Here is a 26,717-nt window from a genome sequence, read left to right as displayed (position 1 = left end):
ACTATATGTGTGTGTGTGTGTGTGTGTGTGTGTGTGTGTGTGTGTGTACACGTGTGCGTGTGTTTATGTTTGTATTTGTATTGGATCATAGATATATATATATTTGTGTGTTTGTGTGTATGTGTATGGTTGTTTCGATGTTTTAATAAATGTGTGGTTTTAGACACAAATATATATATACAAATCAGCCTAAGTATACAGGTGTGACTATGTTAAGGACACGATTCTTCATACCGGTCTGAGTTGTAAACATAGGCTTGTGATACATACCAACAAAAACTACTACCCATCTCAACGTATTCTCACAGATGAAGCAAAAGAACTACTTTCGCAAATGCTCATACCTTTATTATCATACAATATTTCACCCATATGCATGTATGTATAAACAATGCGAGCCTGATGAAGGGTCTATCTAATGTATCTATGTACAACTAATTGTGTGATGATACCAAAGTGTGCATACGTTTTCTTATACCACTCAAAGTTCATATCTAAGTCGGCATCCGACAACTATAAGCAGACTCAAAAAGTCTACAATAAAGTACATACCGATAATACCGCCCAATTTTCAATGTGTATCTGACCCTTAAGCGCTCCCTTCGCCTGCACCACCCGTTCCGGCAGCTCCAACGCCAGCTTATGCACAGCCCCGTCATGTAATCTCAGACCGTACCCTGAATCAGCTCTCTGCAGGTCAGCGCTATTCGGCTCTGTTTCTGAGTACGATGTATCTGATTCTTCACTGTGCATATCTCTCACATTATCTGCGAGTGTGTGCGCAGCATCATGTGAGCGTGCAAGTGATTTAACCGAGGTTTCCGGTTTTAATAGACCTGATGTGTTTTTCTCGCCATGCGAAGTGCTCTTTGTGCAGCCTGCGGCAGTAGTAGCTGACCGCTCTGTGCTATCACTGTTATGTTGATGAAAGAATCGCTTGGACGCGGAATTACTGGGCGTGTATGATGAGGGGGGATGTGCAGTAGGAATCTTCAACCCAGGCACCGCCAGCGCATTGCTTCGCTCGATGGCCTCGTCGTCCTTATTCACAGCGCCGTAAGACTTTGTGTTTCCGCTCGAGTTCAGCAGAGAGCCTCCACTATTCGAAGAGATAGCATCTTCGTCCCTTACCCGTGTGTGCTTGGGTGGATGTATGCTAGGTATTTCTGGTGTGGCTAATCTATCAGTATCAAGTGTATTTTGTGTATCGTGTGAGGGTCCGAATAGTGCTGTGTGGGGAGTGTCTATTTCTGGGGGGTCGACCGTCTCTGGGTCCCCTGACCACCAGCGTAGGAGCGCAGCCATACTCGTAGCTCGTGTTTCTACAAGTGTATAGTGGATATGCTGTACACTACCCTGCGTGTACTACTAACAAGTACATGGACGCCTTGAGTATCTAAAAGCCTTGTCGAAGTGAGGGCTTTTGTGAGGCGCGTCACATTTGGAAGTGTAAATATTGTATCTTGTGTTATTTACAAATCAGATATCATATTTATATCAATAAGTGTGTATATATAGACTTTCTTTTTTCAGTCGTATTTTTCCCAAACAAAATATTGCGAAGTTAACAGAGAACTGTTGAATATCTCTGTAGTCTGTACTCTGTACATAGAACTTTAGAAGTGATTATTTTTTTATAATAAAATTGATTGATTTTATAATAAAATTGATTGATATGAGGTGATATGTTCGCACCAATCAGATTTCAGAAAGCACCGCGCCGCTTGTACTTTGTAGGGAGCTGTCGCCCTGTTCGTGACTTTGTAGTTGATCGTTCTCTCGTGTAGTGCCAAGTTGCCAACGCGTGTTGATACAAACACTTGCTCTTGTATTTACCAGACTACACTACCAGTTCTCCAGTACATAGTATAAAATTCTGTTCGAGAGTGTAACAGGTTCACTTTCGATTTTATAAATTCGTATACAGTACGGTTTAATTTAGCATCGTCTGGCAAGGATATGTTTATAAATGCTACACTACAGATATCTGCTGTACAGTTTAATATTGAGCATCTTATAGCATAAACCCCACATTAAGATGGAGTATGCCTCTATTTTAACCCTTGGACCTGTAATCGCACAGCCACTCGACACCTGCTAGTATTTAAATATATCCGTCGTACGCCGGTGGTATTCTCCCATATGCCGTCTTAAATCAGCAAGCTATGTGTCTACCGCAGAGCCGTTTGAAGTTACGAGGCAGAGATACGCAGTACTACAATAGGAGGGTTTTAAATTCCGGCTCAATGTCTTTTATTCGTGAAATGGAGCGTTTTGTTCCGCTTGTGCAAGTAATTCGTTTAGTATTAGTAATAGCTGTCCCATGGCCTCCTAAATAGAACATTTTCTCGCGCATTGATTCCTCTGTAAAGCCCTTCAGGGATGGCTGTTTATACTTGTGGTGTTTTAATAAATATCATTGCCTTCTAAATTATACACGATAATTTTTTAGAAGGCGATGTAAATATATGCCTTATTGGCGGAATTGTCGATTACAATTTTCTTGCAATAAAACAGTATTTTACAAAATCTGTGAATATATGCTCGTGGAGATTTTGGCGCGCTATTTTTTTCAGCGATAAACATTGGGCATTGGCATCACAATGCCTAATCAGTTCGTTTCTCGTTGAAACGTTTATAAATCAACCACATTTTCCTGAGCTAACGTTTACGTTTTAATTGTACTTTCGTGTGGATTTCAACTTCATTTAAATTCTCGAGTGAGCAGTACATATGTGCAGCTTTTTCACGTTAAACGTATAATGTTCAATCAGTTTTTGCGTTTACGTTAAACGTCTAATGCACAAACCGATTCGACACGTAGCTGATGACCTGATGACATAGCGGAAAAAGCCCTGACACTTTAGCCTCTGCGGTTCACGTTCAGAGATACGTGTTTGCTAATCACTAAATACTAATAAATAGTAGTTATTTAGTTGATACTGTTCGTTCGTTGCTACATAATAGAGGCGTATAGGCAGTAATTATATACATATAATGCAGAAGTAAGCAACTAAAAAGTATTGGTAGTGTAGTAATAGATTTACCATTCCATACGCATTTGATATTTAATTGTGGTGTCGCTTGCCTATGTGTCGAACGAGACAGAAGCAAGGAATATGGAGGATTGATATGTACTAATTTAGGCAGACAAAGCAAACATATGCTTGATTGTCGTAGATTTGCATTATGGAGAACTTCGACAGGCCAAAGCGCACCACTCATGCCTGTGCACGTGTATCACTGAGCAAGAAAACAAAGATAGACGAAGATAGCCCTGATGCATCACGGGTACCAGAGAACAGTTTAGAAGTAGACAGCCAACTAATTTGCGACCAGACGGATTTTAATATTATAGTGATAGAAAACAAATCGACAGATGAGAGTTCTGGTAAGGGCCATGGGGTGCCACAGAGTACAGCACGGACCCAGTCACGCCAACAGGCGGACCAATTACATGAGGGATTAGTAGGGTCGCGTAGTATAAGACACACAGATGCATCTCAACAACGAGATGGGGGTATGCCACAATCAGCACGAAAGAAGGGCAGGCCCAAGGGCGCTAAAAATAAGGAGAAAGGGAGAGCGCTAAAAGATGCAACATCTATAGAAGTGGGGACAGGAATGGGTGTAGAAGATAGGGATATAGACACAAGCACATGTTTACCACCAGTTGCGGTTGCTGGTAAGGGCTCGGCGAGCAAACGGGGTAGGCCGAAAGGGACTAAGAACAAAAATTCTAAAAGAGGCCAGACAATCAGCACGAATACGAGCACAAGCAAAGATACACGCGTGCAACACAGCACACACGCTAGTATGGCAACGGATGAGGGTACTACTGTCACTGTACAGAGAGAGCTTCCTGAGTGTATGAAGCGGCTGGCGGTGCTATACCAGTCCATCGATCTCGGATGTGCGTTCCTAAGGATAGGTGGGCGTGTGCTGTCGTTCAAGAATGTCATGGCGGTGGCGGCAGCCAACTGTGGCATCACCCCCACACACGTGGACCTGGCCCGTCTGTGTGCCATCGCGCCGAAGTTGATCAAAGTGTACCACAATGCGTATGAGCTCGAGGATATATTCAAGCTGGAGGCAATGAAGGAGCCGTATCGCCTGGACACGCGTACAGAGGGGCAGAAACGGGCGGATGAGACGGCCGCGCTGGCGAGTGAGGGTTTCTTTAGGGAGAAGGGGGCCGCAGCGGACGATCAGGGGTATGTGTGTGTGTGTTGTATGCGCTCGAAAAGTGGGTACTGATTGTGAGTGTGAATTAAAAGTCAGGGTATTTGCATCAAGATGTTCTTGGTAGTTGTGTTAATTCATTTTTTATGGACATTTTTACGACACGCCGGCAGGTGGATATGCTGGTCTTGATTCTCTGAAGTCTCAACGCAGCTACGCATTGATTCCACCTCAGCGTGCGCACATGCATCATGCATTATTAACGTTGTGCTGCTATCTTCGCATATTCTACATTGTCTTGCTTCGTACCCTAATTTATTTATAATTTGCACTACACTTCCTACTCTGGCTTGTCTATTTATACATCGATCATCTCTCGCTGTCATCACGTATTACAGATCGAGTCTATCTCTTTCCCCAACCGTTCGGAAAGCTAACATCCAATTCGTTGCCTTTCAGTCTGACCTCTTTTTAGACCGCACTACTCTCCCCATGATTGGCATGTTCATAGATGCTATTTATAGATCGGCCATCTCTACTTGTCGCCCCGTATTGTAGAACGAGTCTACCACCTCCATCAGTCGTTCGGAAGAGCGACTCCATCATTGAGATGATAGGCAAGGGCTCTAAAGGCCGCAAAATGCCAACCCCTCGCATGCTGACGGACCGGCGCATAGCCTTTGAGCTGCGGGTGTGTGTGAATGGGGGTGTTGTGTGTACCAAGGGGTGTGTTGGTGTGTGTGCCGTGTCTGTGTATATAAGTATCAATGAGTGGAGTGTGCATCTGACGGACCGGCGCATAGCCTTTGAGATGCAGGTGTGTGTGAATGGGGGTGTTGTGTGTACCTAGGGGTGTGTTGGTGTGTGTGCGTGTCTGTGTATGTAAGTATCAATGAGTGGAGTGGGCATCTGACGGACCGGCGCATAGCCTTTGATCTGCAGGTGTGTGGGAATGGGAGTGTTGTGTGTACCTAGGGGTGTGTTGGTGTGTGTGCGTGTCTGTGTATGTAAGTATCAATGAGTGGAGTGTGCATCTGACGGACCGGCGCATAGCCTTTGAGCTGCGGATGAGTGTGACTGAGAGTATCGTGTGTACCTAGTGGTGTGTTGGTGTGTGTGCGTGTCTGCGTATGTAAGTATCGATGAGAGGATTTTGTATCTCACGGAATGCGGCATAGCCTTTGAGCTGCGGATGAGTGTGACTGGGAGTATTGTATGTACCTAGTGGTGTGTTGGTGTGTGTGTGTCTGTGTATGTTAGTATCAATGAGTGGAGTGTACATCTGACGGAATGGCGTTTATTCTTTTCAGCTGCGGATGAGCGTGGCTGGTCTGGGAGCGTTGTGGGTATCTGGATGTGTGTTAGTATGTGCGCGTGCGTGTCTGTGTATGTGTATGGGATGAAATTGTAGTGTGTATCCGCGTATGTGTCGGTGTGAGCGTGTACCTGTGTGTATAGTCTGGGACTGCAACTAGAAAGCAAGCGCAAATAACTGATTGTTATTCTACAATACTTTATGTGTGCCTACTGAGTAGGCGCGTGTCGATGTATGTGCACACTCAGATATTAAACTTCTCTTCAGGCGGAGATGCACATGCGCAACCCGCTGTGTGTGTTCGTATGGATCTGTGTTTGCAAATGTGGTTATACTGGGATACACATCAATTCATACTTGTGTCCTTACAGTGCAAACGTGGCCAGTATATCGCCATTCTTTGTGTTTAAAGATGTATTTATTTATAAATACATGTATATACTAATGTTCGTCCCGTTTTCTCTGCGTGTGTACATGTACCGTTGCATCTGCAAACATGGCAGTTTTTTTTTTCATGCTTTGTAAAACCCTAAAAAACTAAAAACATGTATATATTAAGGTCCACCTATGATCTTGTATCTTTGCAGGTGCAATTGTGGTTGGCGAAGTTCGGTACACTTGATGACACTGCGACAGTATACGAGGAGGCGTTGTTTGCAACGGTCAACTACGAACACTTTGAAAGCGAGCCCAGCACTCGATCTACTACTCCGCCAGGTATGTACCACTACACGCTTTTTCATTGTGAAACATTAATTTTAGGAGGCATAGCACTGCAGTCACTGGGACGGGAGCAGTTTGCAGGCACAAACACATGGCTGTATGCACCACTGTAATTCATCGTCAAACGTGTATGTTAGGAGATACAACGCTTTTATTCTTGCGAAAGGTGAAATATACCTCGTGTCTAGATAATAGGGGACCGCACATGCATTGTTGTGGGTGGAGTCTGCTTTGTTCTAATTTTGGCGCCAACGGACTCTCACTCACCCACCCCTGTCGGTGTAGTCCATATATTCGACAGCGGTTGTGCGTCTCTCTTCGCCTAGTAGTACTACAGTGGGATATCCAATGCAATCTTAGTAGGCAATCAATCTCCGTCCTCGCCTTCCTTGTCGTACCTCCAAACAGTACTGAACAGCTCACATTACTCGATTTCAGATGATGTGGGCTATACGTTTCGATATCACTAGCGTTTGCCTGGGTGCTTATCACTATGTGATCTTCCAGCTATTATGGCACTACAGCCTCTCAGACCAATTTATCGTTTGCAAGTACTATGTTCTACCATGAGCTAGCCATGAATCACTTTCACAAGAGAACAATAAATTCTGCACAATACCATGCGGATTTACTGGAAATGATTATATACCTTTTACACCAGAATTACATGACAGAGCCTATGCGATGAGGGTGTGTTTATATCCTTGTATGTGCGCGCTAGTTATGAGCGTGTTGTCTTCTAGGTACGTGCCAAGATCACGTATATTGCCAGGCTGGTCGTGTCTGTGTATCTCATCCGCTAGTCTATCGTCGTGCATTTGCTTCCACTTTGCTGATACCCTCCCTTGGGTCTATGTATTCCACCCGTGATGTGTATCTCCACACCATTCTGATACTACATCTTGATACAATAAACAATGTGCTTCCTCGCACCTTTCTAGACTAAAGACTTCATACAAATACTCTGCGGTGCGCTCTATGCGTCGTCTCGTGTTTCCTGGTGCTGTATCGATCACGATACACACTCCCCTTCCCTACATCTGCATAGACTATAGCTTGACTGTGACATGCAATACTGATCTTACAATGCTGTTGCAACACAGAATCTTCATACTGCCTTGTATCTACCACGGCAAACAATATATTTCCCCACATCCGCATAGTGCATTGGCATGACACTAGAACCTCTAGTACTGATTTCTCAATACTGTCCCAGCACTGAATCTCTAGGACTGCCCCGTTTCTATCTCATGACACTACAAATTCTCCCCAGTTTATATTTCTGTTTATGTCAGAATATATCCGCATGCAATACCAGCCTGACACTAGGACTTTTAACTATGAATTCCACAGATTGCTCACGCGAAGCTCTAGACCGCAACATCTTCGGCGATGGCGATGGTGAAACAAGCGCCGAGTTCCTCGCCCACCTCAAGTCACTGCCATTCTACCATGGCCAAATAGCCCATGTCGAACACATCCCTGCCAGAGCTGCGAAATTCTCCGAAACCGACATCGACGAAGGTTCGTGTCTGTGGATGTGTCTTTGTATGTGGTCGAGGTAGTCCTCTAGTGTATACTTGTATCTGTGGGAGTGTGCGTATCTGTGCCTATTTTGCCTAGTGTCTGCGTATGTTTATGTAATGGTATATATCTGTGGTTTTGGTACATACCACCTCAAGTTATTGCCATTCTATCATGGCCAAATAGCGCATGTGAAGCACGACCCTGCCAGAGCCGCGAAGTTCTCAGAAACCGATATCCGACAAAGGTGTGTGTAATTACAATGTTGTTATGGGTCTTATATATGCAAGGGTCAGTATATAGTCACCGCTGGGTGTGGCCAGTCTGCATACGACTCGAAATCAGTTCTCAACAAAATGATGTGAACCTCCCGTTGCAGAATCTCGGGTTATGAATTATATTCTATATATAGCACATACGTATCTCTCTTCATCCTCATCGGCCTTTGAATCCAGTATTGAATAGATCACGGTTTATCCTTAAACCCAACTTTCAAAAGTAGAGATTGCACCATGGCTGCCTCGTGCCGCTATACAATATCCGCACGGACACGCAGACGCCAGCATAGGCAGCTCGGTGGCTGGTGCTGTTAAATTAATGTTGATAATTAAATGGTATTACACTCGCCGGGCAATCTAGGATTATATTACAACATAACTTCTCGCCCCACTATGCAATCCCCGTACGACAAACCGACTTGCAGACCACAATATAGACTGGTTCGCGGTTGATGCTGTCAAATATGTGTGTCGGGTGATTAGATGATTATACACTTACCGGGCAATCTGGTACAAAGATTTTATTGTACCTTTCTCAATACCACTATATATTTTCCGTTCGTACGACAATACGACATGCAGATCCCAATATAGGCTGGTCCGTGGCCGATGCAGTCAAGTGTGTGTCGAAGATTGAACGGCTGTACACTCACCAGGCACACGCCATTGCTCACTCCAGCGCCGGCAACCACGTAGTCCTCTGCACATCTACATCCAGTGGTAGGTAGAAATGTATGGGATGTTATAAAGTGCTGCAGCAAAGCTACTGCTCGTGCGTCGAACATTTTTTTGGCACCTGCAAGTGTTTAATAGTGCAAAATGTGATTGTGTTGTATAGTATTGTGCAGAGTTGCATTCCTTGGTGTTGTATGGTATAGGTTGTCCATTTTAAACTCTGTGCGCTCACCAGGCACATACAATCGCTCATCCAGCGCCGGCAACCATGTGGTACTCTGTACATCGACACCCAGTGTTAGGTAGAATCGTATGAACTGAATACAAGAACCTCACAGCTTAAAATCTCGATAAAAATTACCTTCTCGCACCTCGCAGGCAAATCATTAGCGTACAACATACCCGTACTGCAGGCAATAGTAGACGACCCCACGACTATGGCTCTGTATCTGTTCCCCACCAAAGCCCTGGCGCAGGATCAGCAGCGCGCGCTTAAGAAACTCACAGCCCATGACACTCTATGCAATCGTGTCAAGGTTGGTGACAGTTATATTTTTAATTTTCTACGCACAAAGTGCCATGGTAAAATTGCATACGTATGAATGGAATCAACTATGTACATATACGTGCGTATTTATTTTCAATGAACGTTTATTTATTTTTAATGTGTGTGCTCAGTTAATATCCACATACGCTTATCGCATTTACGTTGACACTACATCTAGAATAATATTTATATGCGTATTTCCGTATCTACATGCTTATACATGTTTGTATCTATATCTGCAGGTGGCAACATTTGACGGCGATACAGACAGAGAAACGCGCAGCGTAGTACGAGAGAGCGCTAACATCATTCTCAGCAATCCAGACATGATCCACGCCAGCATCCTGCCCTACCACGACCAATGGAGCCACTTCCTCTCTCGATTGAAGTAAGGCTCAATCATGCATATATGTACAAATTGGTGTACATGCAATCATTCCCATATACTACGATCAATAGAGCCACTTCTTCTCTCGGTTAAATATGTATCAATCGTGCGTTCATCTAGCAGGGGGTGTGCATGCAAGTGTGCTTACATGGCAGGACCAATGGAGTCGTTTCCTCTCTCGATTGGAGTATTCCTTATTCGTATATGCACCTCGAACACTGCTTTGTTCAGGTGCTGGACAACTCCATTCCATCTATTTTGAAATTTAAGCGCTAACATTAATAGTAGTAGTTTTAACAGTTAATGCCGGAATCCTGATGCTCATCACTAGTCTATATTTATACCCCACTGTATTCATCGTCGTGCAGTTGCTAGTCGTGACATTTCTAGCCACCAGGCTAATTTTTTTATCACCGCCTTTGCTCGACGACACCAGATTCATCGTGGAGGAAGAGTTAATGCTAACGGGTGAAACAACAGTTGTAGCAGACTACGTATTTGAGCTGACATTCATTACTGTGTTGTATATGTACTGACCTGTCCATTGTCGCGATAGTTCAGGTCTATAGGCTGTATTTTCATCACCGCTTTCCGTCCATGACACCAGATTCGTTGTGGTTGATGAGGCTCATATCTACCGAGGACAGTTTGGGTCACATGTGGCGATGGTGTTCCGTCGGCTACTGCGCATGTGCGCGCACTATGGAGCAGACCCACAGGTAGGTAGAACTGGGTGTAGTGAGATCTGCGTTTGGTAGATCTATTAGGCGAGATTGGTGTACGCATGAACCACAAGGGTGTGCCTGTGGACAGTTTAATTATTCTTTAAACTGGGGTTGGCGCAAGGATCTGCCGGTTCTTTTGAACACTTGCAATCCCTATCGCTCGATATGCAATAGGCTTGCATGCACTCAGACTATAACCAGAAGGTTGCTCACGGTGCAGAGTGTGTTGTTTATTGTCTATTCGCCTACTCGTCTTATTTGTGTAGTAAGAGCGTGTGTGTAGAAAATTAACTAAAATGTGGTCTGTGCAGTCCATAATCCACATGTATAGATTTATTTATGTATATATGTTGTTTAAATACAATATATACATTTACACACACATACAATTAATCTACTATCATTTTTTTTGCAGTGGATTATGTGCACCGCAACGATAGCCAACCCGCGCGAACACTCCCTACGGTTGATACCACTTGATGTACCTGACGAACCTGAGCATAAGCAAGCTGATACTGATACGCACCCAGAAAGTACGCTGAGAGCAGAAGATAGTGCTGAAATGGGCGTAGACCAACCGGAAACAGTACAAAGGGGGACAGATATGGATTGCACGGAACTCTCAGAGGATGGAACAAGTATACAGCCGCCAGACAACCCGCGGCAGACATCAAGCACACCACAGACACGCCCAACCACAAGCACAGACAGATACATAGATACACCACACGTGACGCACACCGACACGGACGGACAAATATCGGTCGATACGCAAGTGCAGGCACCGGAAAGAAATGAACGAATATCAACAAACACACAAACCCAAGCACCAGAGACTCTCAAACAAGTGCCAACAAGTACACACACACAAGCACCGGATAGGCCATCTGTGGATATGAGGAGGCGGTTGGTTGTGGTGGGCGAAGACGGGTCGCCCAACGGGCGCAAAGACTATGTGCTGTGGAATCCAGCCGCATTTTCAAGGTATAGATCTAGCAGTGTGTGTGTGTGATTACTATTTGTGAGCCGCGTTGGCTATTTATCGTTACGTATGTATTCTGCTTCAAGCTAGCGACTGTCTGTATACGCAACTGATATTTTTAGCGCAGTTGTGCTGTTGTATGGTCCACGCACCAGCGTTTTGAATTCCACTCCCAATGGGTTGTGTGTACCAACAGTGCCAAGTGCAAATGGAGAGGATCTCCCGCACAGTCCTGCCCTTCACACGCCGGCACGACTCTAATTTTATATTTCATTGCATTTTACCCTTATGTAATCGACCTTTTTAAGGTTTAGGGTTTAGTGTTATTGCCTTGAGATTATGCATCGCGAAATTGGCCGTAAGTTTAAGGAGGGCGACTCCTTTGTGATACACAAGTGTAATATTGTTGAAGCGGAAGTCGTTGACTTGCTATATAGCCGCTTAAAGCTCGAGCCAGTGAACTCGTGTAGCTCTCGCATTCCGCAGTGGCGATAGCCCTGGATATACCGCGAGGTGAATATTATCAGTCAGAGATTGCTCTAGTGACACAGAAGGAGTCCTTGTTCAATTTTAACCTTCCCTTGACCTATTACTACCACACCAATATTCAGATACTATCACGCTATTGTCAACGAATGTCACACCAGGCTTCATTAGTTATCACACCCATATGGACAGCAAGTTCTGTTTGATTTAACGTTGCACTATTGTTGATTGCCCCACACCAACCTACACAGCGTCTACACCGAAGCCGGTGTGCTGCTGTGTGAGATGGCCAAGACTGGCCTCAGGACGATTGGATTCTGCAAGGTTCGATCAGTCTGTGAGTTGGTGTGCAAGGTCACTCAGAGCATGATGAGAGAGGGGACGAGTGTTACTACGTTGGGGGGAAATCGGCACAAAACCAAAGGCAGCGATTGCTCGGGCCTACCTGCGCCGCGCCCGGATTTGGTGCCATATATCACCACGTATAGGGGCGGGTAAGTGTGTGGGGAACGAACTGAACGCTCGAGTGTATGAGGAGATATTTCTGTGTATTTGTGAGTGGATGATTTGGCTCTGATTGGCTCCATTGTGGGTGTAGGTGGGTTTGTTTCGAATAGTATACGCATTGTTTCTCCTATTGTTTTTACCGATTAACCAGTACGCAAATAGTACATTTTATACGAGTGTATACGAGCATCGAATTTGCGGCTGCGATTGAAACCAAAATATATGGTACGATTCTACGTGTGTATATACAAAGGGTATCAGAAACATGTGCTCTACAATGCAGTATGTTCTTTCGAGCATAAAACTTATCAATCAATTATTTTTGAATTTCATACACGAGACATAAGCATAGCATATATCATGGCTTGTGTATCAACAGAGCTTACTGACTAGCCAAGCTTGTCATTGACATGTGATTGCAAACCTCTAGTCTAACCAGATCAGTATCTCATATTTTCGCGGCTTGTCCGATGTGCAATCCTTGATGCAGAGGTTCTGCAGGATCGGAACCCAATAACTATGACATCCCGTCTGGAAATTTAATACTCGCATTTATAGCTCTCATTCTCCCTCACACTGCGTCTCTCATTAGGCGCAAACTCTCATTTGTTGTAGATTTGCATTTGCCTTTCGTCTCATGTCGTAATCACTCATTTGTTGTCGTACAGATACACCGCCATGGATCGGCGCAAGATCGAACGCGACTTATTTGGCGGTCGATTGTTGTCAGTCATCGCCACCAATGCACTTGAGCTGGGAATCGATGTAGGGAGTTTAGATAGCGTGCTACAGCTGGGCTATCCCGGTAGCATAGCATCGCTTTGGCAGCAGGTGTGTGTGCGCTTGATATTATGTTTGGTGATATACAGTCATTGTCTAGGGCTGTTGCTTTACTGTGTTGTGTGCACAGGTTGAGTGTATGAGTGTGTGTTGTCGAATTAGCCTTAAGTGGAGATTTTAGCTCGTGTATCGCAGCCGGGCCATACCGTAGTATAGCGTTACTGTGGCAGCAGGTGGATGTGCGATTGATATTATGTTTGGTATGGTATTGAGCTATAACTTTAATCGCGGTGTGAATAATTGACCTCAAAATGACCTCGTGTAGGGAGATTGGATAGTGTACTGCGGCTGGATATTCCTGTAGTAGAGCGTCGCCGTGGCAGCAGACGGGTGCCCAGATATACTCGCAAATCAATACACTGATGTGTAGCACACCCTAGAGTAGCTCATACAAGTACTCTGTAGGACAACATTTAGACCTCGTCGGTGCACGCGAATAGGTCCGATACCACCTGCATTCTCTCGCAAATCTTTATTTGTTCTTTTTACTGTTATTTTATTACCAGACATATAAAACCTTGACCATCTGTACTTGCAAATATTACAACCTCCTCAACATTCATCTGTTGTACATCCAATCCAGGCGGGGCGTGCAGGACGATCAGGCAAACAGTCCATCGCCGTTCTCATTGGCTATAATTCTCCATTGGACCAGCACTTTATGAAAAACCCCAAGGCATTGTTCTCGAAGGCGTCAGAGGCTGTGGTGTTTGATCCCTTTAACAACCGTGTGCTGTGGTGGCACCTGCTGTGTGCTGCCACGGAGCTACCACTCTGCGCCGGCACGAAGTAAGATATGTTTTCACCGCACGTGGTATATATGATTTTTATCAAGTTTTAGCTTCCTCATAGCTCAACAACTTCAGGAGATTCCTGCAGCACTCTGTGAACTTAAATACGTAGCTGATCCTACAATTAAGTGAAACAATAACCTGTGATGCAGCCGTCAAGTTTTACCTTTAACTTTAATTTTGCCTACTTAAACACTACAGGAATTACGACGCGAGGCTGTTTGGGGACAAATACGGCACATTAATCCAAGACATGGTGCGTGGAATGGCCGTGGATGGGTCCTACAACGCGGCACATGGGGCTGTAATCAGAGCCGCGAACAATAACTACCACACTACCTCCCACGCTATTGACTTTCCGCACGGAAAGACGAGTCTACGGAATATCTACACCGAGAGTATGCGCGAGAGCGCGATTAGTTCTGGATACTTGAGTGTGCGTGTTGTGCGTGCGGTGTAGGAGCCTGGAAGTTTGAATATTACACCACAACTCGTGCCATTATCCTTCCGTACGGAAAGGAGAGTCTGCGGAATATCTATACCGACAGTACATTCGGGTGTACGGCAGTGTGTGTTTTGTATGTACTGTAAATAGCCTGGAATAACATCCATGGCATTAAATATCATGCCAACGACTGTCTGGACAGAAAGACGAGTGTGTGTTGTGGGAATGCAACGTATGTTCGATGTGTGATCTACTCAGTGCGCTGCAGTGTGTGATTTGTGCGCGCTGTGTAAAGGCTTGGAATACCAACCATCTCATTGTATTTATTGACATTGGCTTTCCGCACGACCAGACAGACATACGGAATATCTACACCGATGATATTTCTTGTGGAACTTTTGGAGGGAGGGTATGAAAGCCGCATACACCATATACTTTACTATGTCCCATACCAGTGACTTCTCACATCGCTACCCGAACTTACGGGACTGTACTCAGAAAACCCACTTTAGGCTGCACACGGGAAAGTTTTAGCCCTGCACTCAAGACAGATATGTTGAATATCTGAATATTGCAAATGCTTTCCAATGCTAGATAGCAAATATGACATGAACTATTCACTGATGTTTGTATACGTGAGATATACAAATATACGACGGGTTTCGAGTTGTATAGTAGGGCTGGCTGTGCTTGCCTGTGTGAGATTCAAACCAATCCCATAGTATTTAACACAACACCCTATTGATGATTGCCTAAGCATCAATTTTCTCTGCACATTTTTCAGACTACCGAGTGCTAGATGCTGACACAGAGCATGAGCTGGATAATATTGAAGAACGTAGAGCCCATTTCGAGCTGTACGACGGTGCGGTGTATCTGCATCGAGGAGAGTCATACGTAATGGAGGATGTGGATCACAAAGATAGGGTGAGTGAGTCTGTGTGTATGTGAGTATTGCTGATGCGTTTGTGCTTGTATTTATTCTGAATGGAGCGTGTATCTGCATCGAGGAGAGTTAAAAGTGTTAGAGGATGTGGGCCACAAAGATTGGATGAGTGCGTCGGTGTGGATAGGAGTAATTTAGATGCTCGTGTGCTTGTATTATTTGGAATGGAGCCTTTATGACATGCTATATTCAGGGGTATTCCATCTTAATGGAAGGGTACTTTTGTCGATATATCATAGATTCGTTGGAATTTATGTGGTATGTGGTACCTCTTCGTGAGACACTCGGAATAAGTGTATGGAACGATATTAAAACATGCGTCAACAATACCTTGGTATATTTTCCCCCGTAGGGGTATACGAGTTAAAGCACATACATAAAACTGGAAAATTTCGGTATATTTTTTAATTTCTGAATACTGAGGTAGGACGACGTTGAGATTTTGTTAATCTTGTGTCCCAATCAAAAATAAGACTGGTTAGAGCCAAACAGAATAGCAACTACCAAAGTAGAACGGTTCAGTAATCGATCGGAATGGGATAGCAATTAGACATAAATACGTTTACTTCTCGTGACATATCTAAGTACAAGGCTTGGCAAGTTTACGAACGAGTGCATTAAATAACATAGCTTCCTAAAATAGGAGAATACAGTGCATACCTAACCCTACATACAAAATGAAAATACTCACAAAACCCGGAGTCAACTTTCATGTTCGGTATACGATATATATGATTACCCATAACACCTACTGAGCTCGGCCCATCCCCTCTGCCAGGGTTGTCTCAGTTCTGAGATATACAACAGCTTTCCTCGTATTACGTTTTCACGAGTACGTGCATGTATACAAACTTGACGTTTCTTATACTGACAACGGTATTAAATATACATTTGTATCGCGATGAGCCACAGAATTCTGCGCATTTCTATTCGCTGTGGCGCGTAGTAGAAAACTGTTGAAGTAGTTCCCACGTTTTATCACATGGAGACACCCTAGATAACAAATAATCTAGTGTTGAGAAAACGCTGACACTTTTTCTACGAATGGTGTTCTGGCGCCCTTGAGTGGCAGTAAAAAAATCAAAAACCCCGAAGGGACAGGACAAGACGGGACACCTCCCCGGGTTTCGGGGAGGGACCATGATTTACAATCTCCGCTGACAGATTATTTTATTTCTACTAGATGGATATAGAGTACCCGTGGGTACCTAAGTGGGATCTACATAACTTTGGGTATCTGTTTGCAACGTCCTGCACACCCCTTCAAGGCGTACCTCGCCACTAGCTTGGATATATAGCATATGTACCAAACCATTGTCTCCTGTTTAATCATAACGTATGCACATAGGTCGCTTACGCACGCAAGAGCGATGTCAACTACCACACGGCCGTCAACGATCAGACACTACTCGTCGACTACACAGTCCGCCGGCACCTCACCGGGGGTCCAAAGGCACATCCCTACACGGGAGCCTATGGGAGTGTACGGGTGGTGACCAATGTTTTCGGGTACAAAAAAATCCTCAACAAGACGCGCACAATCATTGAATCTATCACCTCGGAGATCCCGGATTTTGAGATGATCACCGAGTCGCTTTGGATTGACATCGGGCTCGAATTCAAAAATGGGTTGGCTGAGATAAGCCTAGACTATCGGTATCTGATTTCACAAAATGTGTTCTATCTGTGATAGGTTTTTCAAGTTTCCGTTCTATTCTGTCAACAAAAGAAAATTGTGTCAAGATATTCGTGGGCATGTTCTAATATCAATATCAAGCAAATTGTGTTTTTGCGCTCCTGCTCAACAAAAACGAAGTTTTTTTTCTTGAAAATTTTTCAGCGGAAATTATGATCTAATTTCTTCCGTTCATATCATGTACGCTCATAGCGGGGGTCTGCATGCCTGCAATCACTTGCTGGTAAATGTCTTGGGTTTCTACTTGCTCTGTGACCGAGGAGATGTGCAACCTGTGTGCTATTCTGAACAAGAGACGAAAAATAGGTGAGTGAGACTTCCTCACAGAACGCTGAGGGATGTATACCAATAGATATCTGGGTAAGCTTCCGCAGCGAGTCCTTTGTCACTTGTGTTGTTGCATTCTGAATACGAGCATATATTTATAGAATCAAGACTGTTTATCAATAGTTTTGCGGCATTTGGTGATATACGTTTGGATTCTGTTGTCTTCATTCGATCGAATTCAATTCCAGTATGAGTTATGAACGTGCAATTACTGAAGTATCGTGCGGCCCGGAATTTAGGACTTTATCAATCTGTGTTAAGTTACATACCCACACATAATATCTAGGAAAGGTAGGTAAGACCCATGAAGTCATGTTCTCGTATGCATACGAAGTGGTACTCCTTTCCTATCCCTAAAGCGCCTTGTAGCATATTTCATACCCATCATGGTATATCTCATTGTCAACAGACCACTATGTATCAACATATACGACTCCGTCGAGGGTGGAACTGGTATCTCCGAAGCCGCCTATCACAAGATCGAACCGATCATGCAGAAAGCCTATGAGCTTATAAAGGTAGGATAGTGGGTAGGATAGTGAGGCCATGTGCTGTATCTTGCCATGACACGTCAATGCAATGTTTCAATATTGTATTTACTGTTGTAGGTCCACTTCTCCGTGATGTTGTGCTCAACTCTTGTCGTTCTTGACCCGAAATGATATCTTTTTCCTCAAACTTGCCAATTATAATATCTTGAGTCGTGAATGTTTGAACTTTTGGATGTATTGACTAGGTCTGACGTGCACACGAACGATAAGCCACAATGACCGCGCTTCTGACTATCCGGCAAGCGTAGAATCGCTAAAATCATAGCAGTTGGTAGTTAAGTCGAGTATGCGTAGTTGTCTGATCAGTGGCCAGGCTCGTTCTTTTGGTGTGAAGAATTCGATGCTGCCCCTCGACACCACCTTGTTATTAGTGCAAACATTTGTATTAAAAAAGTAAGTAGTTCACGAAGTATTCGTAGTGCTTATTGGCACCATACCGTTGCTACGAAACGCCTTGCCTTTATTGAATTCCAAATGCCGCTGTTGCTATGCAACTTTATAGGGATGCGATTGCGAGGAGGCGAATGGGTGTCCCGCGTGCACTCATGATCCTTCGTGTGGAGAGTACAACAATTGTTTGGACAAAAAGGCGGCATTGTGGATTTTGGAACGGCTGGTTGCCAGAACTCCAACGTCATGAGCGTGTGCTTCTGCTCGCTGTTCACATATAGAGATGCCTAAATTGACAGGCACGTGTGGCCCACACGAGTGCTGCGACGACGCATAAACATTCTGTAGCCTTAGTGACACCGTTCGGTCGCGAGAAATTGTAACTATCACTGGGCAACTTATTAGAGTACGCATCACGGGTCTTCTTTTTTGACTCCTCATCTGATAATCAGGCGAAAGCATTTATCAATCAATCGTTTCCGTAAAACAAATTTGGTGGAGAGCACAACGTTATAGAGTTAGTTATGGTATTGTATACGAAAGGCTGGCCTAGTTGTGGAGCAGAACTCAGCCAAAGTAATCTGCACCCCTATGGCACGATCATGTAAGACCTGAGTACTTCACTCAAAGTTACGACTAGGGTGCGGAAAAGGCTCGCTAGCAGATTCATCACGGGTTGAGTGAATGGTCTGTCGGAAAGATTTTGTTCTAGGCTCGCCATATGCTACCGAATGTGCCGACTGAGCTACTTGTCCTTGTGAACACACACAGTATCCCAATATGTACCTAACTGTACAGGTAGACTTCTTAAATATAGTTTGTGCCCTCTCTGCCAATCGTGCTCTGCTATGCAAACTCTCTCCCAGATTTCAAGCTTATTTAGTCGTACAAAATCCGTCCGAATAAAATTGAATCCCATATGGCTTCGTGTCGTCGAATCGATCTATCCAATTCTGAAATCAACACAAATGACTACTCGAAACGCCAGGGGTGTGGTGCAGTATTTGCTGGCTAGCACCTAATGATAGGCTTATTTAAATATCGTCTCTGAGAAATCGCGGCCATCGCATAGCTGGGACGTATCACGCCATCACACATGGAATGTGTAATCAGCTTATCCATACATATCCCAATATGTCTCTCTGTCACTCCCAACACGTCGCGTCACCTGGATACCATTTGGCAGATTTTAAATCGGCCACACCAATTATAGCCGTCTCTATATTCTGGAATTCAAAAACAGCGCTGCCCCTGAACCCTTGACATTTTCGTAGTGAGTTTACAACTGTTGCGATAATGTATTTCTTTTTCTTCGGTAGAACACTTGATTATAGAGTACAAGGAATGGCGTTGGTAATCTAAAGAAGCAGGAAAAATCACTCTCGTCATGCGTACAAGGGGCATTGGGTGGTCCAAGCCGATGAGGGCGCTGGTATCTTTCAGTGTCTGGCTCAAGTTGATTGTCTCAGTCGTTAAAAGAAATCTATTACAATCGATTTTAAGTTAAAGCCTCTTTGTTGCACCGCACTCCTAGCACAAATTCATATTCCTTGTTCGTATAATAATATAACTTAATCGATAATTTTCACTGTGTATCAAAACACGCCAAAAGTACTCATGTTACTTCTGTAATTTTCTGTCGTTTTTGGCATACTTAAAGGGCTTGCACAAACATAGCGAAAGATACGACGCAAATCACATTTGCGTTGTTGAGTGTTCGTCTAAGGACAGTCGTTCGCCATCTGTTGAAAATGAGAGACTACAGAAGTTATCATAATTCTGCATCAAATCTCATTGACTGGCTGTGTATAAAAACACGCCAAAAGTATTCATGTTGTTTCTATGATTTTCAGTCGTATATACATATTTGAGCTTGTACAAATATAACGAACCGACGCAAATCGCATTTTGCATTGTTGAGTGTTCGTCTTAGGGCCGTCGTTTGTCTTCTGTTGAAGGTGAGAGACTACAGGAGTAAACTTGTTTCTAATACATTAACAACTTTTTACACCATCAGTCAGAAAGTAATTTGTAACTTGTCCTCGAACTAGTTCATTTATATGTGGGTCAGCCCAAGAGCACATGAAATGAATTTGAGATGAATCGATTTTCGTCAGACAGCGACGGGCATATCGATGCGATTAATAAATATACAGGTGAACAAGTTTTGCACTAGCTGGCTGTTGAGACGTTTGAACTACCAACACTCACCCATAGCCGCTTGTGCTGTAGTTTTCTTTTTCCCAACCAGAAATCAATAGGATATGTCCGAGAATAACTATTTTATTTCAATTCTGCATGAATGTTTTACACGCGCAGGCATCAGTTTTAGATCTATAGTAGCAAAATGTCGCTTTTGATATTTAGCTAGTTTTCGATGAATTGTAGTCAGGTAACGAACGTTATAAGGTTTGTAGGCTATAATGAACAGTGATGTTTCTATAAAAGATGTAGGATCCATGGTGGAAGGCAGGCCAAGCTGATTAAATAGCGAATAGTTTCCCTACTTGTGGATTTAGTTCGCAACCTCAAAAGAATGTAAAGTAGATATTAAATGAACTTTATTCCGGAGCAATGAAACTTCTCACAATGAAATGAAATTTAGGTTAAATTCTACTAACTCCTTTTCGGGAGGAGCGAACACATAGACGAATCTGTGACCAGAAAACATCTCAAGTACAAGAAAGACACCTGAAAGGATTCTGGGCAAAAAGTAGTCTAGTAGATATAAGATGAACTTCATTCTGAAGCGATGGTATATTTTACAATAAAATGAAATTAAGGCAATACTGTGCCAACTTAGTTTCGAAATATATGTTGGTTCTGTACTTTATCAATATAAAAACACACGGAGCATCGTACACGGGTGAGACGTCAGGGGCGAAAGCACGGAATCTGTCATGAAATGATCACCATACTCGTTCCTGGCCAAAATATTTCTCTAACAGAAGTCGCAATTAATTATAATTGATGTAAATGAAGTAAAGCTATTGTAAGGAAGCACAATGTCACGAGACTCCACTGAGATTGGGCAACCTTGGTATAATACAAGTATAAACTGAGAGACTACAGGTCTCAGACCAGATTTTACAGCAAGAAGCCCTCTTCGATTTATAGAAATCATCAGAGTTAGCTCACACTCGAGAGCTAGACAACAGACTAACTCAACTCTCCGGTATCGGTGGAGAAACTTCTTCAATTCTCGGGTGTCGGTTCCACATATGTTGTGACTCAAATAGGTTTACAGCTATTGATAGCTTGTTGCGGTTAACAAACTCAATTAATTTTCGGGAGTCGGTTGAGAAGCTTTATCGACACACGGGTGTCTCGGTTAAGTATTAACTCTACTCTCGTGAGAAAGTTAAGCAACTTGATTAGCTCTCGGAAGTGAGCTAATATTGCCGAGAAGTCGAAATAGAATAGCATCGAAGTGTTAAAGTGTTCTGCAGAAGGTTTCTCATTTTGACCACATGAGTTTTTACCCTGGCCAGCCCAAGTGGCTGAACACTAGTACAGACACCTTATGTAGAAGACAAAGATGAGGTCAGAAATCAATACATACATATGCACTTTAGTTAAAGTCTACTAAATTGCACTCTAACGACTTATCAGGTCACTTTACTTTCGTGCTACTAACCTACACTGCTCTCCAGTCAGAAGCGCAACCAGCCAGCCGAGTTAGACAGCCAGCCAGTCAGCCAGCCCCTGAGCCCCGAGCCTCGAGCCTCGAGCCTCAAGCCCCAAGAGCCCCGAGCCCTGAGCCCTGAGCCATTTACCCTGAGCCCTGAGCCTTGGCCCTACTTGCTGTAGAATCTGGTCTGAGACCTGTAGTCTCTCATTTTTTCAATAGTTAAAAGTTAAGTTGGGCCATCAGGCAAAGTAGCATTAGTATTTGACGATCGTCCAAATATGGTCTAGCCACATTACATTTCGAGACGGCTATTAAATATTGTGTTATGGTAAAAATTATGCAAAGTAATTGTACAATCAATGGATTTCGATTGAGAGTCTCTCGAACTAATGGACTATAAAAAATGATAACGGCCAGAAAATTTTATAAATCTGTGATAAATACGGCATTATATGGGGGTTTTTTTAATGCAACTCTATGGAGAGATATTGGAGACGCGCAAAGTATGTTGTGAAATGCTGTCCTGGGCTTCAAAATAATCTAGTCGAGGCTTTGGATGAAGGATATTTAAATATTATACTTTGTGCTTTGTATTAGGGGTGTCTACAAGTATCGTCTGTTATGACAAAGAGCTGGTATTACAGCTCGCATAGTACGCCAAAAAAAAAAGTATGCGTCTCATCGTCGACATTGTTACTAAAGGTATGCCTTATGTAGCTAATTTTAAATTGCAAAACTTCTGAACGAAGCTGCATATGCGTACACTTTATATGTGCATAACGGTTATTGCTTCCTCTCACACATTTTTTTTTATACCAGTGAGCTGACGGTTTTGGCTTTGACAGGCTTCCTCTCACAATTTCTAGTACAACTGAGATAACTTTTTTATAAAAATTGGTCACTCGTTGTTTTGCGGAACATGTCTCGCGTGTCCTTTTTATCGCTGGGCCTTGGAAAGGCGGGGCTAGAACGGCGCGAGATGATCAGTGTGACAGGAAACCTACGTCATCACCAAAATTCCTTCTGTTCGGAGTCCCCGGTGATAACAGCACATGTAGTTTCTAAATCGACAGCTCAAATGTAGGGGGCGAATTTAAAGGCTGGGCGTAGCAGCAACCCAGGTATCGCCCAGTCCGGTACCTTGCCAATAAATACAATTATCGGTAAATGTCTATCTGCCTATGATCACTGCCTCGCTTTCGTCGATGTCTGCCTCCTACAGTACTGTCAATCCGTCAGTACATAGGGAATGACCGGACAATTCGTTTGCACTCAAGCCGCAGTGTCTAATACAAAGTCTACAGTTTCGTTCTCCTGATCGCACTATTACAAATACGCCTATAAAGAGGATCGTTGTGTAGAGATGTTGCAATTCCAGATCATGCTGCCTGGCTGCGATGTAGAGATAAATGTTTTTGAAAATAAGTCAAGGGGTGAGTGATCTACGGTTCCGTTTGAGACTGACTCGACCTTCATCACCCGCAGGGTCATAATCGCTGTGATGCGTATTTTGTACGTGGATTGGGAATTCTGTCAAAATTGGAAATTTTGCACTATACTGGGGACTTTCAAATAGCGGACATCCTCATACCTAGTGGACGAATGAAAATTAATCTTTAGATTCTTCAATTGCATTGGTCAATTCTAAATAAGGGAAGGATGTACGACCTAGATCGTTCTGATGTCGTTAATTCGTACTGCATTCTTATACTAAATACTAATTTAGGACTACTACCACAGTCGTATTTATCTTTGATTATATTTATCTGTGATTACTTCTATGAAGTGTGGTTAGGAGAACGGGTCTAAAACAGCGAAGCCAACCGAGTTCGGCTCACCACCTGCGGGTAGTCATGTTTAAAACAAGTTATCAATTTTTTTACTTCGAATCGCCTTATGGTGTAGAAGAACGAGTTGTTGTCGGACAAACAATTGGCGGCCAATACTTGCGTATAGGGAATTGTTGTGTCAATGCATTCTGGTTTGAGGCCCCGGAGTTCGTGTCAGCCAATCGTTTGGAGAGTACATGGTCAGAGAGTTGCCAAGAATAGTTCTCGGTAGTCATGAATATTTGAGCTACTTGAAGTCTGAATACTGTCATTGGGCGCTGGTCGCTGTCTATCTAGTGACTGGGCGATAGGCAAACTTGAAGAGTTCACGAATGTGGTTGGCAACGTTTTCTCACAAGAATGTTTTGCTAAAGTCTCTCTGGCCGTTGCTGGTGGTGACAGACCGGAAAGGTAGACTAACGGTAAGACGCTGGTCGCAGTCTTTCTAGTGACTGGGCGGTAGGCAAACTTGAAGAGTTCACGAATGTGGTTGACAACCTTCCTCCCAATAGTATTTTGCTGAAGTTTCTCCGGCCACTGCTAGTGATGTAACACCGGAAAGGTAGGCTAACGGTTGGGCGCTGGTGGCAATCTGTCTAGTGACTGGACGGTAGGCAAACGTGAAGCGTTCACGAATGTGGTTGACAACGTTTTCTCTCAAGAATGTTTTGCTAAAGTCTCTCTGGCCGTTGCTGGTGGTGACAGACCGGAAAGGTAGACTAACGGCGCAAATCGCAGTCTGTCTAGTGACTGGGCGGTAGGCAAACTTAAAGAGTTCACGAATGTGGTTGACAACCTTTTCTCCCAAGAATATTTTGCTGAAGTTTCTTCGGCCACTGCTAGTGATGTCAGACCGGAAAGGTAGGCTAACGGTTAGGCGCTGGTCGCAATCTGTCTAGTGACTGGGCGGTAGACAGACGTGAAGCGTTCACGAATGTGGTTGACAACGTTTTCTCACAAGAATGTTTTGCTAAAGTCTCTCTGGCCGTTGCTAGTGGTGTCAGACCGAAAAAGGTAGGCGGACAACGGCCGATAGGACAAATTTTCCTATTAGCCATAAACTGTATCGGAGGGGGTATGGGATCTTTAGGCCATTCTATAAGGTCACGTATCCACAATCCATGGGCCTTGTAGAGGCCACTACTCTCGGAGCCTGCACGAATGTAGTTGACAACGTTTTCTCACAAGAATGTTTTGCTAAAGTCTCCCTGGCCGTTGCTGGTGGTAACAGACCGGAAAGGTAGATTAACGGTTAGACGCTGGTCGCAGTCTGTCTAGTGACTGGACGGTAGGCAAACTTGAAGAGTGACTCGGAGGTAGGCAAACGTAAAGCGTTCACGAATGTGGTTGACAACCTTTTCTCCCAAGAATGTTTTGCTTAAGATACTCCGGCAAATGCTAGTGGTGTCAAACCGGAAAGGTAGGCGGACAACGGCCGATAGGACAATTTTTCCTATTGACAATAAATTGGATAGAAGGGGGTATGGGTTCTTTAGGCTATTCTATAAGGTCACGTATCCACTATCCATGGACCCTATAGAAGTCACTACTCTCGGTGCCTGCACTAATGTGGTTGACAAAGTTTTCTCACAAGAATGTTTTGCTAAAGTCTCTCTGGCCGTTGCTGGTGGTGACAGACCGGAAAGGTAGACTAACGTTTAGACGCTGGTCGCAGTCTGTCTAGTTACTGGGCGGTAGGCAAACTTGAAGAGGTCACGAATGTGGTTGACAACGTTTTCTCACAAGAATGTTTTGCTAAAGTCTCTCTGGCCGTTGCCGGTGGTGACAGACCGGAAGGGTAGGCTAACGGTTGGGCGCTGGTCGCAATATGTCTAGTAACTGGGCGGTAGGCAAACGTAAAATCTTCCCGAATGTGGTTGACAACGTTTTCTCACAAGAATGTTTTGCTAAAGTCTCTATGGCCGTTGCTGGTGGTGACAGACCGGAAAGGTAGACTAACGGTTAGACGCTGGTCGCAGTCTGTCTAGTAGCTGGGCGGTAGGCAAACTTGAAGAGTTCACGAAACAATTTTTCCTATTAGCAATAAACTGGATAGGAGGGGGTATGGGCTCTTTAGGCTATTCTATAAGGTCACGTATCCACTATCCGTGGACCCTGTAGAAGTCACTACTCTCGCAGCCTGTACGACTGTGGTTGACAACGTTTTCTCACAAGAATGTTTTGCTAAAGTCTCTCTGGCCGTTGCCGGTGGTGACAGACCGAAAAGGTAGACAAATGGAGTTGGTCGCAGTCTGTCTAGTGACTGGGCGATAGGCAAACTTGAAGAGTTCACGAATGTGGTTGACAACCTTTTCTCCCAGTAATATTTTGCTGAAGTTACTCCGGCCACTGCTAGTGATGTCAGACCGGAAAGGTAGGCTAACGGTTGGGCACTGGTCGCAATCTGTCTAGTGACTGGGCGGTAGACAAACGTGAAGCGTTCACGAATGTGGTTGACAACGTTTTCTCACAAGAATGTTTTGCTAAAGTCTCTCTGGCCGTTGCTGGTGGTGACAGACCGGAAAGGTAGACTATAGACTAACGGTAAGACGCTGGTCGCAGTCTGTCTAGTGACTGGGCGGTAGGCAAACTTGAAGAGTGACTCGGAGGTAGGCAAACGTGAAGCGTTCACGAATGTGCTTGACAACATTTTCTCCTAAGAATGTTTTGCTGAAGTTACTCCGGCAAATGCTAGTGGTGACAGACCGGAAAGGTAGACTAACGTTTAGACGCTGGTCGCAGTCTGTCTAGTTACTGGGCGGTAGGCAAACTTGAAGAGGTCACGAATGTGGTTGACAACCTTTTCTCCCAAGAATATTTTGCTGAAGTTTCTCCAGCCACTGCTAGTGATGTCAGACAGGAAAGGTAGGCTAATGGTTGGGCGCTGGTCGCAATCTGTCTAGTGACTGGGCGGTAGGCAAACGTGAAACGTTCACGAA

General features: G+C 44.1%; 4 protein-coding genes across 4 annotated transcripts in view; 3 read left to right on the top strand and 1 right to left on the bottom strand.

Annotated features, from left to right (window-relative positions):
- The window catches only part of SARC_04213 (hypothetical protein), an 8,150-nt gene extending 6,693 nt beyond the window's left edge, over positions 1–1,457 (bottom strand). Inside the window, exon 1 of the mRNA XM_014301967.1 lies at positions 553–1,457. Coding sequence (XP_014157442.1) covers positions 553–1,305 — 753 coding nt within the window. The 5' untranslated portion in view covers positions 1,306–1,457. The remainder of the gene's footprint in view (positions 1–552) is intronic.
- Positions 1,458–2,977: 1,520 nt separating this feature from the next.
- SARC_04212 (hypothetical protein) lies at positions 2,978–9,636 on the top strand (the record flags this gene model as incomplete). Its single annotated transcript, XM_014301966.1, has 7 exons — positions 2,978–4,214; positions 4,741–4,873; positions 6,085–6,214; positions 7,574–7,744; positions 8,605–8,742; positions 9,076–9,233; positions 9,487–9,636. Exons 1-7 carry the CDS (start codon positions 3,190–3,192, stop codon positions 9,634–9,636), a joined length of 1,905 nt encoding a protein of 634 aa, XP_014157441.1. The 5' UTR covers positions 2,978–3,189.
- A 635-nt stretch (positions 9,637–10,271) lies between these two features.
- SARC_04211 (hypothetical protein) lies at positions 10,272–14,423 on the top strand (the record flags this gene model as incomplete). Its single annotated transcript, XM_014301965.1, has 6 exons — positions 10,272–10,351; positions 10,773–11,341; positions 12,077–12,319; positions 13,001–13,163; positions 13,756–13,961; positions 14,165–14,423. The coding sequence occupies exons 1-6, from the start codon at positions 10,298–10,300 to the stop codon at positions 14,421–14,423; spliced, it is 1,494 nt and encodes a 497-aa protein (XP_014157440.1). The 5' UTR covers positions 10,272–10,297.
- A 2,114-nt stretch (positions 14,424–16,537) lies between these two features.
- On the top strand, positions 16,538–19,236 carry SARC_04210 (hypothetical protein; the record flags this gene model as incomplete). The annotated part of the gene is made up of 5 exons (XM_014301964.1): positions 16,538–16,558; positions 16,703–17,010; positions 17,243–17,356; positions 17,787–17,895; positions 18,431–19,236. The coding sequence occupies 5 exons, from the start codon at positions 16,538–16,540 to the stop codon at positions 18,566–18,568; spliced, it is 690 nt and encodes a 229-aa protein (XP_014157439.1). The 3' UTR covers positions 18,569–19,236.
- Positions 19,237–26,717: the final 7,481 nt, after the last annotated feature.

The sequence above is a fragment of the Sphaeroforma arctica genome (assembly GCF_001186125.1).
Source record: "Sphaeroforma arctica JP610 unplaced genomic scaffold supercont1.230, whole genome shotgun sequence".
Classification (NCBI taxonomy): Eukaryota; class Ichthyosporea; order Ichthyophonida; genus Sphaeroforma; species Sphaeroforma arctica.
This window is presented reverse-complemented; position numbering and strand designations above follow the sequence as displayed.